The sequence below is a fragment of the Notothenia coriiceps genome, unplaced genomic scaffold, assembly GCF_000735185.1.
Source record: "Notothenia coriiceps isolate Sejong01 unplaced genomic scaffold, NC01 NC01_scaffold00020311, whole genome shotgun sequence".
NCBI classification, from domain to species: domain Eukaryota; kingdom Metazoa; phylum Chordata; class Actinopteri; order Perciformes; family Nototheniidae; genus Notothenia; species Notothenia coriiceps.
This window is the reverse complement of record NW_011353012.1, coordinates 8,980-23,825: the sequence shown is the minus strand read 5'-3', so window position 1 is coordinate 23,825 and position 14,846 is coordinate 8,980. Positions and strand designations below refer to the sequence as shown.

At 41.3% G+C, this 14,846-nt stretch overlaps 1 protein-coding gene and 1 non-coding gene across 2 annotated transcripts; both read left to right on the top strand.

Annotated features, from left to right (window-relative positions):
- The first annotated feature begins 3,740 nt into the window (after positions 1-3,740).
- trnar-ucu (transfer RNA arginine (anticodon UCU)) lies at positions 3,741-3,828 on the top strand. Its single transcript is given in 2 exon segments — positions 3,741-3,777; positions 3,793-3,828. It is a non-coding gene; the product is annotated as a tRNA-Arg (tRNA).
- A 706-nt stretch (positions 3,829-4,534) lies between these two features.
- LOC104952638 (oxysterol-binding protein 1-like) lies at positions 4,535-14,840 on the top strand. The gene is made up of 17 exons (XM_010779486.1): positions 4,535-4,882; positions 5,778-5,950; positions 6,222-6,430; positions 6,650-6,818; positions 7,150-7,261; positions 7,465-7,648; positions 7,920-8,037; positions 8,631-8,688; positions 8,924-9,088; positions 10,223-10,468; positions 11,629-11,749; positions 12,031-12,134; positions 12,469-12,564; positions 12,644-12,831; positions 13,256-13,491; positions 14,484-14,522; positions 14,635-14,840. Exons 2-17 carry the CDS (start codon positions 5,811-5,813, stop codon positions 14,775-14,777), a joined length of 2,328 nt encoding a protein of 775 aa, XP_010777788.1. The 5' UTR covers positions 4,535-4,882; positions 5,778-5,810; the 3' UTR covers positions 14,778-14,840.
- The last annotated feature ends 6 nt before the right edge of the window (positions 14,841-14,846 follow it).

Sequence of the window (14,846 nt, the reverse complement as noted above, 5' to 3'; positions counted from 1 at the left end):
TCTGTGTGTGTGTGTGTGTCTGTGTGTGTGTGTGTGTCTGTGTCTGTCTGTGTTTTGTGTGTGTGTGTGTGTGTGTGTGTGTGTGTGTGTGTGTGTCTGTATGCGTGTGTATGTGTGTGTATGTGTGTGTTTGTATGTCTTTGTGTATGCGTGTGTATATGTTTGTGTGTGTGTGTGTGTATGTGTGTGTGTGTGTGTCTGTGTGTGTGTGTGTGTGTGTGTGTGTGTGTGTGTGTGTGTGTGTGTGTGTGTGTGTGTGTGTCTCTCTGTGTGTGTCTCTGTGTGTTTGTATGTGTGTATGTTTGTGTATGTCTTTGTATGTCTGTGTCTGTGTGTGTGAGTGTGTGTGTGTGTGTGTGTGTCTGTGTGTGTCTCGGTGTGTGTGTGTGTGTGTGTGTGTGTGTGTGTGTGTGTGTGTGTGTGNACCTTTATTGTGCCATTGACCGGCAGATACATTCAAAAACATCGCGGACCGGTTGTCAATTTTAACTGATTTTAATATTTACTCACCAGAAGTAAGGTTCCAGAGCCGACGCTGTGCGTAGAGGTGAGCCCAACCAGATCCAACTGGTAACACTCCACCTCCCGCACAAGCTCCGACTCCTTCCCTCCCAGAGAGGTGACGTTCCACGTCCCCAAAGCCAGCTTCTGTCGCCCGGGTCTGGTCCGTCGAGACCTTCTGCTTTCACTGCCACCCTTCTGGCAGCGCACCCGCACTCGCGGTTTCCCGTAGGTGGTGGGCCCGTGGGACGGAGAAGCGGAGGTGTTGCCCACCTTGCCCTTTCGGGCTTTGCCCGGCCGGGCTCCGTGGCAAGGCCGGCCACCAGACGCTCGCCGACGAGTCCTCCTTCTGGGCCTGGCTCCAGAAGGGGACCCCGGACTTCCTCCGGGCCGGGTATCCTCACTTTGTGTGTCGTCTTTCGTGAGGTCTTTTGAACCAATCTTAGTCTGGCCCCTTGCCTGAGACCAATTTGCCATGGGAGACCCTACCAGGAACACAAGGTTCCAGACAACACAGCCCCCAGGTTCATCAGGGCACACAAACCTCTCTACCACGGTAAGGTGCTGGTTCTTCAATCTAATTATACTACAAAATAAAAAAAGACCAATTGATCTTCACTTATGAGAACCTGTGGAATTTCAGAGAATAATATGAAGCACAAAGCGTCTGTCTTCTCTGACCATGTGGCTGAAGTTTCATCCTGCAAAAGCTAAAAAAAAACAAAGTGTCTAGTTCCACTGTTTGTTTTCAGTGTGGACTGTTGAATACTCATGTATCTACAACCTTTTCTGCAAAATTCAGTCAGATGCTTTTGACTTGAGACTGTAACAGTTCAGTAAATCTGATGTCATTGATGACCTGACTTCACAAAATAAAATAAAAGATCTTGGATAAAGGCACATAATTACTTTTTAAAGACTTCAAACACAAACCAATCCTCTGGCATAGTGTTGCCCTCAGGCAACAAACCACTTTTTTCGACCTCACACTGGCCCTCTAAATATTTTTATTTTTTTAAATATACACAATGTCACCTGACATGCTGGTGTCCAATAAAATGAGGGAATTATATGGGTGTGGCATTTTGTCTGGGGGTGGAGCAGTACTTTCTGCAAGCAAAACTGCAGGGGACTCAGGGCCACCACTTGGTAAGATACATTTCACTTTTTAACATATTAGAAATGTACACAACTTAAAATAAAAAATACATGCATGTGTATGAATACGTAAAGAAGTATATTTGATTGTTTAAAGACTTATTATGTATTTATTAATTAGCTAAAACTATGTTTTTTTGTTCGTTGCCTCAGGGCAACAGTGCCACTTAGACCTTAGACCACTTTTTTTCCAGGCAATATCATGCAAGTGTGCAAATGTGCTCAGCTGTAAAATGATAAACCTAATCAATGTTTTTACTTTACCATCTACTGATATTTACAGGAAATGGACCCCAAAACATGTTATGGGCAGAAGGGACACGATCAGGCTGTTAGGGCTATTCCGTCTGACAGTGAGGACAGTGAAGGTCAAGATAGGGTTAGGCACACACACACACACACACACACACACACACACACACACACACACACACACACACACACACACACACACACACACACACACACACACACACACACACAGAGAGACACACACATAGCCACACGCACACAGACAGACAGACAGACAGACAAACAGACAGACACAGAAAACCTTTTTAATTCATATCCAGTTGTTTTTTCTATTTCTTCTGAATTGTAGAAATCCTTGGTGTTTCAATACCCTCGTAGCACATTGTTGCCCTGAGGCAACAAANGTTTTTATTCATCTTTAATTTGTATTGTATGTAGTCATCAGTTTTTCTTTTTTATAATAAATATTTAATAAACAAGCTCTAAAAGATTACATATTGATTCAAAGAAAAACTGATGACTACATACAATACAAATTAAAGATGAATAAAAACAAGTACAAATGCAGATTATGCATTTAAATGTAATCAATCAATCGAAATGTATAAATAGCCTATATTTTGTATGAAAAACTCGACCTTCATACTAACTATTTAATAATTTCCTCTCAATTATAGTGGAAACAGGCTTGCCTACTCAAGTACAAGTATTTCATAATAAAAGTGTTAACTGCATTGTAACTTCCCTTCACTGTCCACCCCGGACTTTCATTGTTTACAAGTGAGGTTTAGTATTTAAATTAATGGTGAAATAAAAACAGGTGTCCGGTTACAGTCAAGGGCAAGATTTGTTTTGCTCTTGATTTATTTGTATATCATGCTGTTAAAGCTCGCAAGATTAAATTAATATAAGAAATAATAATAATAATAATAAATAAGACTAAATTCACTTTTAAAACACGTCGGTCGCTGCCGAAAAAAAAGACAATAAAAGAAGCTCCGCCCGCTCCCGTCCGAGATTCTCTCTAGCTCATAGTTATAATTTATGTTAGTCCTTAACTTAAGCTGGTTAATGTCATAAACAGGCGTGTTATTTAGCCAGATATGTCAACATTAAATTCAACATACATGTACATAATAATCCGCTCCCGGTAAACATCACGTACATGGAACGGTTACGGGACATGTCCGGTTCGCTAGTCATTAGTAAAATGTCCCTGTGCAACATGTTGTTTAGTTAAAATATATCTATACATCTAATATGATAGTTTATAAGCATTTACAACATAGTTAAAGGATGATGTACTTACTTTCGTGAAAAGTGAATCTCTCACTCGCGGCGTCCGCAGAGTATAGCCCGCCTACGGAGACGCTGATTGGTCAATTCTTGGTTGCTGGGGCAATTCTTGGTAGCAATACGGGCGCTAATTGGCCAGAGCTCTCAATTCTTGGTAGAATCTTGGTGGCAGACGTGACCTTGATTGGCTGTCGTTACCAAGAATGAGCTCGACTCACAGGCTCACAGGGAGCGGTTAGGATTTCTTTGGCTGGAATTTGGCCTTATACTGCAGAATCGGTTGTGCACGGTCTTTGAGCGCCCCCTAGTGGTCAACATTTCACACGGCGGAACCTGTTCTGCACGGTCTTCTAGCGTCTCCTAGTGGTCAATATTTCATACTGCAGGTTCATAAAGTCCATTTAACAATAGATATCGCTAATTCAAGGTGAGATGTGGTAAAATGTCATCGGTGTTAATATAAAAATACTAATTTATACAGTATTATCACAAAGGTAATTGAAATACTACAATGGATATTGTGTGCAACAGGTGGCTCCGTGGCGCAATGGATAGCGCATTGGACTTCTAGGTTGCAATGTAGTAATTCAAAGGTTGTGGGTTCGAGTCCCACCGGAGTCGAATTTTTGTTTGAGCACTTTATTTGTCACATGGTATCGGACTCGCCCTCATTTAATAATAATCACAAATTCACACTTCTCAGTGTAGTCTGTTACATTTTTTTACATTTTTCAGGGTATGGTAACGTTAGTTAGCCGGCAACCAACCTCCACGTTAACATCAATAACATATACTACTATCTGTTCTAAATATCTTAGTACATTTTAATTGTTATTTAATGTCAATTTATTTGACACTTGTGGCTAAGGTTAACGTCACGGAGGTATTCTTTTAAAACTAAACTCTATGATACATCTGTGATAAACGTAGCTAAGCTAGCTGGTTAGTAGTTAATATTCAACTGTTTGTCAATTTCGCACGAAACAATCAAGTTGGTTTCCGATTGTATATTTCAAAATTAAACACAATTAAAGGAGTAAAATAATAGTAATCTAACTAACTAATGTATTAATAAATATAGTGATAATCCACTATCAACAAAACAAGAAAACCCATGTCATTACGGATTAATATAAATATACAGTACAACGTGTATTTAAATGGCCTTTGATAGAGATTAACACTTAATAGTATGACTTGTTTTTATGTGGCAAATACTGACACACTGTACTATTACTTTGAAGGCAAAAAGTCCTTTTTCGTCCCGTCTACCGTCCAGATTGCAGCCAATCGGGACAACATTGTAGCCTAGCTGTTTCTAGACGAGAACAAATTGTGTTGCACCGGGTGTAACCAGCGAGCTAACGTTAGGCTAGTTAGATGTAGCTTGCTAGCTTTAGGTTATTGTCGGTGTACGTAGCTGTAGAATGAACACAATACACCACATTGTTGAGGGACTCTAACGAAACTCGCTGGTGTCACTTTATTTCATCAACACACTGCTGTTGTCGTCGACGTCTTCTGTTTAGTTGTCTTGATAATTTGCTTTCCCGTGACAGTCGGTTAGCTAGTTAGCCTCTTCAGCTAGCTAAGTACAGTAGCGTATGGGTGTCAAAGTTAGCTGTGACTTCACTTGGTGTCTGGTTGCCTGATCTCACATTTCGGACACGTCAAGGTAAACACTTAGCAATCGACGAGTTTAAAAACTAGCTCCTAAGCTAACGATTGTTTTGCCACGTATCATGTGTTTACCGTATATGACATATGCACTGGTCAGATGGTTAACTTCGAGCAAACATGTCGAATTTCTTTACTTTCGCTCCCTTTCTTGCAATGAGCTGTTATTACTGTGACTCCCACTAGCCTTTCTGGAGCTAACTAGCTTTAATGTGAAACTCAACAATATGTCAAAGTTTTATGCAATGTATGCTGTTATCATCTTGTTTTCTTGTGTTGTTATAATTGAACCTCCTTCACATATACCTGAAAAGAAAATGTAAGCGTCGTTTTTAAGTCATGGTATCTGTGACAGTTGATAATATTAAGTTCATAGTCATTTTAGAAAACATAATCAAACTGAGTTGTTATAGTCACATTCAGTCTTTCTTTTATGTACATAGTTTTGTTTGAAACTTGTTTTAGAAGTTAGTCTTTTGATCCCCACTGTTGAACTTTGACCTGTCACTCCACATTGAAAGATCAATATCAACCACCATTATTAAATCATATAGTCTAGTACAACGCTATAAGTGGTTTAGTACTGAACTAAGGCTTTGACTAACCCACATTTCATTGTTTTTTTTCTGCTGATTATTCACCCATATAATGTTTTAGGCCTCCTAATGTATTGCAACTTCACAATGCACAAGATCAACAGTAAATATGCTCACTAAGGAAGCTTTAGGCCGTGACTAGGTGGCAGTTCAGCCTTTGAGGATGATTAAAATGATTAATAAAACAATCGCTGATTCATTCTTCGGCGACATACTAACTGTTTAATAATTTCAGCCTTACAGGGGAGCATAATCCTTGTCAAGTTAATATGTTGAACTTTTATTTTTCTTTAAAAGGTTCCTCAAATCCGTCTCCTGATTTTGGGGGCTATGATGTCGGAGCCGAAGACCCCCGTTCCCACTCCTGCTGGCGACACATACAAAGGATGGGTGTTCAAGTGGACAAATTACATCAAGGGTTATCAGCGGAGGTGGTTTGTCCTGAGTAATGGGCTGCTGTCCTACTACAGGTACACTTTCCTGTGAAACAGAAACATAGGAGGAAAGATAAGGCCTTTATCAGGTCACTAAATAAACATCTTGACCTTCTGCTGCAACTACTGTTTAATTACACTCTACTATCTGTACAATCCAAAGGGTACAATCAATCTTACATCCTCCATATATATTCCTGTTATTTTACCAAATGCTTTCAGATTAAAGCCTAGGTTAATGATTCCAAACAGTACATACATCATTTTTACAACCCCATTATTTAAAATGGACATCTCTGATTATTAGGACCCAGGCAGAGATGGGCCACACGTGTCGAGGCACAATCAACCTGGCGACGGCAACCATCACCGTGGATGACGCCTGCAACTTTGTCATCTCCAATGGCGGAGCGCAGACGTATCACCTGAAGGCCAGCTGTGAAGTGGAACGCCAGCGCTGGATCACTGCCCTGGAACTGGCCAAAGCCAAGGCGGCCCGCATGCAGGCTGAGTCAGGTAAAACAAACACACAGGCAGATGGGGGGAAAAAAAGATATTAATCAGTGCACTGTAAACCGGATTGTCTGCAACAAGATAGGGGAATTCATAGAGCCTTATCTGCCTTTCAGCTGAAGGTTCCTTCCTACATAAGATTTTCATTGTCATAATACACTGTAGCTATGCACACATGACAATAGAAGCCTTGAAACTTGCTGTTGCTTTGATCTCTAACAGATGACTCGGGGGATGATTTTCCCTCATCATCCCCGCCCACCGCACCCGGACAAGGTGGCGGTTCGCAGAATTCCGAAGTGCAGTCTGCTCTCCGAACACTAGGCAGCAAGGTGGAGGATCTCAGCACTTGCAACGACCTCATTTCAAAGCATGGCTCTGCCCTCCAGAGGTCAGGCTTTACCAACTTTTTGGTTCTTATTTTTTTGCTTTACCTTTGCTTCCCTCAGTCCAAAGTTTCTCATGTCATCTTAGCTTAGAAATACGGAATCAAAAACGTATTCAACATACACGCACAATACTAATGTTTGGCATGATAACCCCGAGTTTTGTCCTTGTATCCTCATTTTTGCTGTTTCGTTGGCATAAACTCACCAAATAAAGGTGTTGAACTATTTGCAAAACAGCAACAATGCCTAGTTAAAACCATTGAATCTCGAGCTAATTGGGATTTACACTGTGATTCGCTCATATATTGTTGTGCCTTATGATATATATTTCAGGTCTTTATCAGAACTGGACAGTTTGCGTCTTACCGGAGAAGCTGGGGATAAGATCCGTCAGGTGACAGAGAGGGCCACGCTGTTCCGTATCACCTCTAATGCCATGATAAATGTAGGCGTTTCCTCCTTTGTCTGCATGTTTCTTTGCCTTGTCTTTCATATATAATGTGTAAATAAAACAGGGCTATTTAAATCTATACTACATGCAACTTGTACTCTGTGAAGGCCATAATAACTTTTCAAAATTGCTCATAATTATTGTATCTTGGGTCTTAATGGTTCTAGTTTGACCCGGTTTGATATGTCCCCCCTCAGGCGTGCCGAGACTTCCTCGCGTTGGCTCAGACTCACAGCAAGCGATTGCAGAAGGCCCTTCAGGCAGAACGGGACCAGCGGGTTAGGCTGGAGGAGACTTTAGAGCAGCTGGCCAAGCAGCACAACCACCTGGAGCGAGCCTTCAGAGGGGCTTCACAGTCTAATGCCACTGCAGACAATGAAAGTAAGGCGTGACTCTGAACACTACACAACAAGTGACCTGAAAACTCCTGCTATAACTCCTCTATCTTCATTTGACTGATTTCTTTCTCAAATCTCTAAATGCTTTAAAAGGCATGTCCCTCAAAACACCTTTTGTACATTGAACTGTCAATTGTTATCAGCAATAAGGCTTTGTTTCCACTATATTCATCTGTGAAAAAACTAGGGTTTAGTAAATTATGAATTGTTATCAGCCACTACGTCATATAACACTGATTCCATTGTTTTCTAAGGTGCTTCTGGCCCGGGAAAAGGTGAGGGGAGCGACGAAGAAGACGACAACGAGTTCTTTGATGCCATGGAGGAGGCTCCTGAGTTTATCACTGTCCCTGCAGACCCCCACTTTCACAAGTAAGTGCACACTCCTTCCCCCACGGTCGTTATTGCGTAACGAAACTGGACAGAGAGAGCAGCTTGCTTTTGCTCCTGTCTTTTAACATTCTCACACTAAAACAAAAATGCCTCTCTGTTCGGAAATTGAACTGTATTCTCGGTAACTGCCTGCTATAAAGAAATAGCAGCATGTGCAAAGCTGTAATTGATGAGTTGGGTGTGTAACTAATGCCGTTTGTTAGAAATGTTTTTTCCCGCACATGCAGTCACACAAGGAAACACATCACCTTGTGTGACATGTTTCCCGCACATGCAGTCAGACAAGGAAACACATCACCTGGTGTGACATGGTTCCTGCACATGCAGGCACACAAGGAAACACGTCCTTGTCTTATCTCTTAAGACTTCTGTTTTTTTTACTTTTAAGTTCCTTGTATGTAAATGGGTAAATGTTTTGGCATTTCTTTAATTGTGAAACAGTTGATTTATTTGGATCGATTCGTATCAGTTGAAGTAATCCCCTCTCTATTTCCTTGTATTTTGAAGTGGCTGAAACCAGAAACCTCCCTGACACTGACAGATACTCCTCACCCTTTTGCATTTCTTTACAGAAGGTCAAGCAGTAATATCAGCGGTTTCAACAGTGAAATGTGTCCTGATGATCAATCGGTAGGTTTCACTCTGACCTCTGGGTTGACTGTTAAAAGAATGGTTCGCTGTTTATAAGGTAAACCATAGTGAACTAGGGGTGGTACATTTCCAAATATGAATGCTTTGATTGTGCTACAGTCATAATAAATCAGATCAGACAGATGTTTAATCACAAAGCTTGTAAATCACTTTTAAAAGCGTTTATTTCCACACACTTTTATGCTTGTTATTGACCTATTTTTTTGCATTTTAGCTCAACGAGGAGCCTCTTGCGATGAACCAGGAATCCCCCTCTCAGGAGTTGGTGCCGCTGAAGAAGCGGCGGACACGCATTGCAGACAAACCTAACTATTCTCTCAATCTGTGGAGTATCATGAAGAACTGTATCGGCAAAGAGCTGTCCAAAATCCCAATGCCTGTGAGTATTTATAAGAGGTTAATCCAGATCAGATGTCACTTACAGGAATGATGTTAGTTGACATGACCAGAAAGGACTCCACCTTTTCTTTTAAATTCTTTGTTGCAAGAATGCATTCAGTCAAACAAGCTAACAAGTATGTTTTAAGCGACTGATTGACTTCTGGCACCAAAACATTAAGGTGATGCCAGGAGAATCAAAAACACAGATTGTCTTCATTTCCTGTTGAACAACATTCTGCCAGAGCCATCCAAGTTTAAAATGGCTCTATTGACAGATTAATGGGACCAGTGACGATCAAGTGTTGTCGGTTAACAATCTCCGGTCTTTACTTAGCTCTTTTGTTGGCCCTAGTTTCGTTTAGATCAAAAACGATCTGCCATAGCGTGCAAGTTTCTTCATCTTTCAAAAACAACATTTGAGGCGCTTGGTTTGTAAATACACACACAACTTTCACACAATGAAGAGAAACAAAAACAGAATGCAAAGAACACATCTGACATGGGGCGACAAACATTGTAAAATCAAATGAAACAAATGAAAAAAGCTATAAAAAGCACATAATCGAGTTATGAATCAAATGGAAGCTGGACAAAAGAACTACAAATAATATAGAACATATTATCATACAGTCCTGGCCTCCCCAAAATCATATAACCATTGTTAACAGCAGTCCTTATTATTATTATGATTATTATTATTATATATCCATAATAACAATGACTGCTGTTCATCTACACAACAGTGGAACATGTTGATTTAATTATTGGCAATAATACAATACTCATAATCTTATTACCCTTTATCAAACTAGTATATTCTTACTAAAAACTATATTATTTAATTTGACAGGAAATACAAAAAAAGGATCCCTATCAATGTAGCTTGTTTATACTGATGCTTCTATACTGTTATCAGAATAAAAAACATCATATTAGCCTGTATATTGAGAGGGCTCATATAATGTACAGTATGTCATATCATATAAGTGAATGCCCTGTATTTCAATGTGTGTCAATCTGTGAGTGGGCCTTCTCCTAGGAAGACATTAAAAGTATACATTTAGATTTCAAACGTCATTTTATGGGCACTTTAAATGATAAGGATTCACATGTGAGTAATTCTGCTCTCCAGGTAAACTTCAACGAGCCCATCTCCATGCTGCAGCGGCTGTCAGAGGACCTGGAGTACCACGAGCTGCTGGACAAGGCCTCCAAGTGCCAGAGTTCCCTGGAGCAGATGTGCTACGTGGCCGCCTTCTCCGTGTCCTCCTACTCCACCACCGTCCACCGCACGGGCAAACCCTTCAACCCCCTGCTGGGAGAGACGTACGAGCTGGACCGCCGGAGAGAGAGCGGCTACCGCTCCCTCTGCGAACAGGTGAGAGACAGACAAGCATGCAGACACGCAGGGAAGTGAGATCCAGCAATGCCACGAAGGAAGACATGAAAGATCCTGTTGGCTCAGCATTTTCGGAGTGTTTTGCTTCCTTTTTCTGATGTATTTAGGAATGCACAGAGGAAGCATTTGTCAACTATTCTAACCAGGAATAAACACAGGTGAAAAAAGTACTTAAACTTAAATAAAAGAAGAAGTACCAGAGTGTAGGAATACTAATGCAAGTAAAAGCCCTGCAATCAAAATGTACTTAAATTACCAAAAGTAAAAGTACTCATTATGCAGATTGGTCCGTTTCAGAATAATATATATGATATGTTTCGATTAGAATTACTCATGCATGAGAGTCTTTTCAAAGCTGGCAGATTTGAATTACTTTTTAAACGGCAGGGTGATTATATTTCACATCATTAATCCAAATCTGCAAAGTAGCTAAAGGTGTTAAATAAATGGAGTGGAGTAAAAGTACACAATCTACCTCTGCACTGTAGTGGACTAGTAGTACAAAGTAGAATAAAATGAGTGGTAAAGTACCTAGAAATTGTACTTAAGTGCATTGTTTGAGTAAATCTACTTCACTGGGGATAAGAGAGCAGGTCTATCATGAATGAGGGTCAGAGGAGTGATTGTATGCAATGCATTAACATCCATGAAAAAGCAATTTCTCTGAAGAAGGAAAGGGTGTTAAAGGCCGAGTCGGGAAATTAATTTGTGAATTGCAGAACACAGAATTCAGGCTTAGTGTTGGAACATTAGACCGGCTAAAAGGTTTACATTTCTGAAAACATTTCTGAAAAGTGGAGAAGGATTTATTAAGACATGAGATTTTATATTCATAGATAAATAGAAGTTTAATTAAGTCACTAAAGCTTTTAATAAAAATGATGAAGTAGCAGATAAACCCTTTTGTACTATAAGTAGTATAATTATATTTGATATTTACAGAGTACGTGTAACAATAGGGTTTTTCATGGTGATGATAGGTCGGCCAGTTATTCTGTTTTTATATAACACTAATGTGAGTCATAGCTATTAGAGATTATTCAAACCAAAAAAGAAAAAAACACTTTAACAAACTTTAATCTCTCCAGTGCTCTTTTTTATAAACGAATCCATGCATCACTTTTTAACCTCTCTCTCAGGTCAGTCACCACCCCCCCGCGGCAGCGCACCATGTGATCTCGGATCGCGGATGGACTCTGAGGCAGGAAATCACTGTTGCCAGCAAGTTCAGGGGAAAATACCTCTCCATTATGCCTTTAGGTAAGTGACGGTGTGGTTTGTGGACATATTTGACATGCCTTCCGGTCTGATGTTGACGTAGGTTTAGGGTTTGATCCCACGTTGCGGTTATTTCCATGAAGACAAACCACTTATGACAGCCTAATAATAGATACGTACAGAAAGCATAAAGAATTCCGCAGTCACACCTTTGTTTAAAGACAGCTAGACGTCTAAATATATATCAATAACAAACAATGGTTTGTTTTGACACATGACAAATATTTGGTTCCACCGTCTGCGTTCCTTCTCTCCCCCCGCAGGCACCATTCACGCCATCTTTGAGAAGGGCAACAATCACTACACATGGAAGAAAGTCACCACCACAGTACACAACATCATCGTGGGGAAGCTGTGGATCGATCAGGTGAGACATATGTACATTTTACAATTGTATAAACTGTAAAATCACACAGTCCACCTCTAAACTGGGCCAGAAAGTAGATTTCAAAATATCTTTTTGTGTAGAAATATTGCAATCTCTTATCTTCCTACATACCCCATGCAATCCCCTCAAGTACTGCTAGGGGTCCACCTACCCCCGGTTTTGAACCACTGGTGTTGAAATATAACCCTTTTTAGAAAGTGTATTTATTGTCATTCTGCCAACCCGAAATTGGAAACGTGAGACAATAGATATTTAAAAAGAAAAAAAACCTTATTTATTTCTTTAAATCGTTCTTTGCTGTTCTCTCTGCCAGTCAGGAGAGATAGACGTGGTGAACCACACCACAGGAGACCGCTGCCACCTGAAGTTTGCTCCCTACAGTTACTTCTCCAGAGATGTGGCCAGAAAGGTGAGAAGAAGATGCATAAACATAGACCTATGACAGATTCTATTTGATGTTTTTAACACTCTTTTCCTCCTTTCTTCAGGTGACAGGTGTGGTGATGGACAAGGACGGCAAGGCCCACTACGTGCTGTCGGGCACGTGGGACGAGAAGATGGAGTTTTCCCGGGTGATGCAGAGCAGCCTCGGAGGAGAGAACGGCACCGAGGGCAAACAGAAGACGGTCTATCAAACCCTGAAAGCCAGAGAGGTTTGGAGGAGGAACCCTCTACCGTAAGTCCCTCAGGGTTAGGTGTCTGAACCTCTATCTTTCTCATATAACCGACTGTAAAGCAGTGACACAGCAAAGACGTACCAAAGATAATTCTGGTTGTTAATACTTAGATGGGTGGGCCTTATGAGTCACACAGGAAGTGGAGCCAAATCAGAATATCTTGATGAATCCAATGTCGGACCTGTTAAGCATATATTTTGTTTCTTGAGTAACATGCTAAAGAATCTGATTCAGAATTCATTTAGAGCCTGGAATTCATCAATCATAGAGATAATTGCTGTCAGGCAGAGATAAAGAACCAGAAAATACAATGTAGTCTTGCAGAGATAAGGAGCGGATATATTATAACTTAACAGAATGTCATGGTCTATTGAGCCTTTTGATTTGAGTACTGCTGTGTATCTCTCCTTTGTCGTACCACAGTGAGGGAGCAGATACCATGTACTACTTTACCTCCTTGGCGCTGACCCTAAATGAATACGAGGAAGGCATATCGCCCACCGACAGCCGGCGCCGGCCCGACCAGCGCCTGATGGAGGAAGGCCGCTGGGACGAAGGCAACTCGGAGAAGCAGCGGCTGGAGGAGAAGCAGCGCATCGTCCGGCGGGAGAGAGAGAGGGAAGCCGCCAGCCAACGCACCGCCAGCCAGCCAGAGGAAGGTGAGAGTCCAGCGTGTGTTCACTAAAACCAGTTTTAGTGTAGTAGTTCAACTGCAGCAGCGCAAGCTCTTGACCCTGAAAACGGGTTCAACTCAGGAACCAAGTATCTGCCCTGCGAGTCCAATAACAAAGAGCATAAGACGCTAATGTCAGAATCTGCGGCGGAGCCAGAGTAGGAAGTCTAGAACGCGCCAACACATTATATATATATATACATAACGCAACACTACCCTGGCATATGTGTCACATATTATTAATTATTGACCATACTTTGATTAAAACCTGTGTTCAATTTCAGTGTAACTACTAATTCAAAGCGTTTATGGTGAATAATAATATGCCATCTGTCTGCCTGGTTAATGTTCCGCAACGTGGAGTTGCATAGTTTGTGACATGCATTCGTCCATTAAACATGGCAAGTATTATTCAAGTATTATTTAATGCTGGCTCTCAATCTTGTTATTGTATAGTCAGACTGGCTTTGGAAGCTAGAGAAACTTCACATTGTTTATTAACTAGGCTGTGCTACAATATTTTGTCAATTAAAACTGAAGAAAATATGCATCAGGCTGCGTTACTGGCGAGAAAGTGAATTACTACTGCTGTCGCAATTCAGCGGTAAAGCATGAGCCGCACACCACTCCAGTGGTCGGTAAATGCTGAGTCATAGTGCCATAATATTAGCCAGGTCACTCTGGAGATGAGTATATTGTTAGAAAAGTAGATTTAGCTTCTTAGCAACATGAGCACAGCTCCACCGCGGTCCACCATTGTTGTTCATTTAAGGGTTATTCACGTGATGCCTCCTCTGAGGTTGGTGGAAAAGCAAACTGCTTCTCAAGTGTTTCGCAAGTTGAACCAACTGCAAACCAAACTAGCCCTAGACGGAACTAATTTCAGTGGAAAAGTGTTGCCCTCTACCATGCATGGGGAAAAATCATAAAATGAAGTGGTTAAAAAATTCTCTGTGATCCCCTTTTCTCTTCCAAAAGCTGTCGATGAGGACTCTCTAACTGATCCGTCCTTAAAAAGCAAGTACTCCTTCACTATTCAACCGACAACTCATGCTTTAATTCGGTTCCAATCTCCTGTCTACCTTGTTGTCTTTTTTGGTGACACCGTTGTTTTGTCTTCTTTTTCCAGGCGCACCTCATGACAGCCACCTGGCCCTTTGGTTCGACCGCTGTGAAGACGAGATCACGGGGGAGCAGGTCCACATCTATAAGGGAGGCTACTGGGAAGCCAAGGACCGCGGCATCTGGGAGGGCTGCCCGGACATATATTGACCTCATCTTTGACTGGAAAGTGCCCCCGAAGAGACTGACCCTTGGAAGCCGCCTGGTGCACGGCTACCA

Coding starts and splice junctions, on each gene's coding strand:
- LOC104952638 (XM_010779486.1), top strand. CDS start 5,811: ATGATGTCGGAGCCGAAGACCCCCGTTCCCACTCCTGCTGGCGACACA. Junction 12,832..13,255: donor TGGAGGAGGAACCCTCTACC/GTAAGTCCCTCA, acceptor GTCGTACCACAG/TGAGGGAGCAGATACCATGT. Junction 13,492..14,483: donor CGCCAGCCAGCCAGAGGAAG/GTGAGAGTCCAG, acceptor CTCTTCCAAAAG/CTGTCGATGAGGACTCTCTA.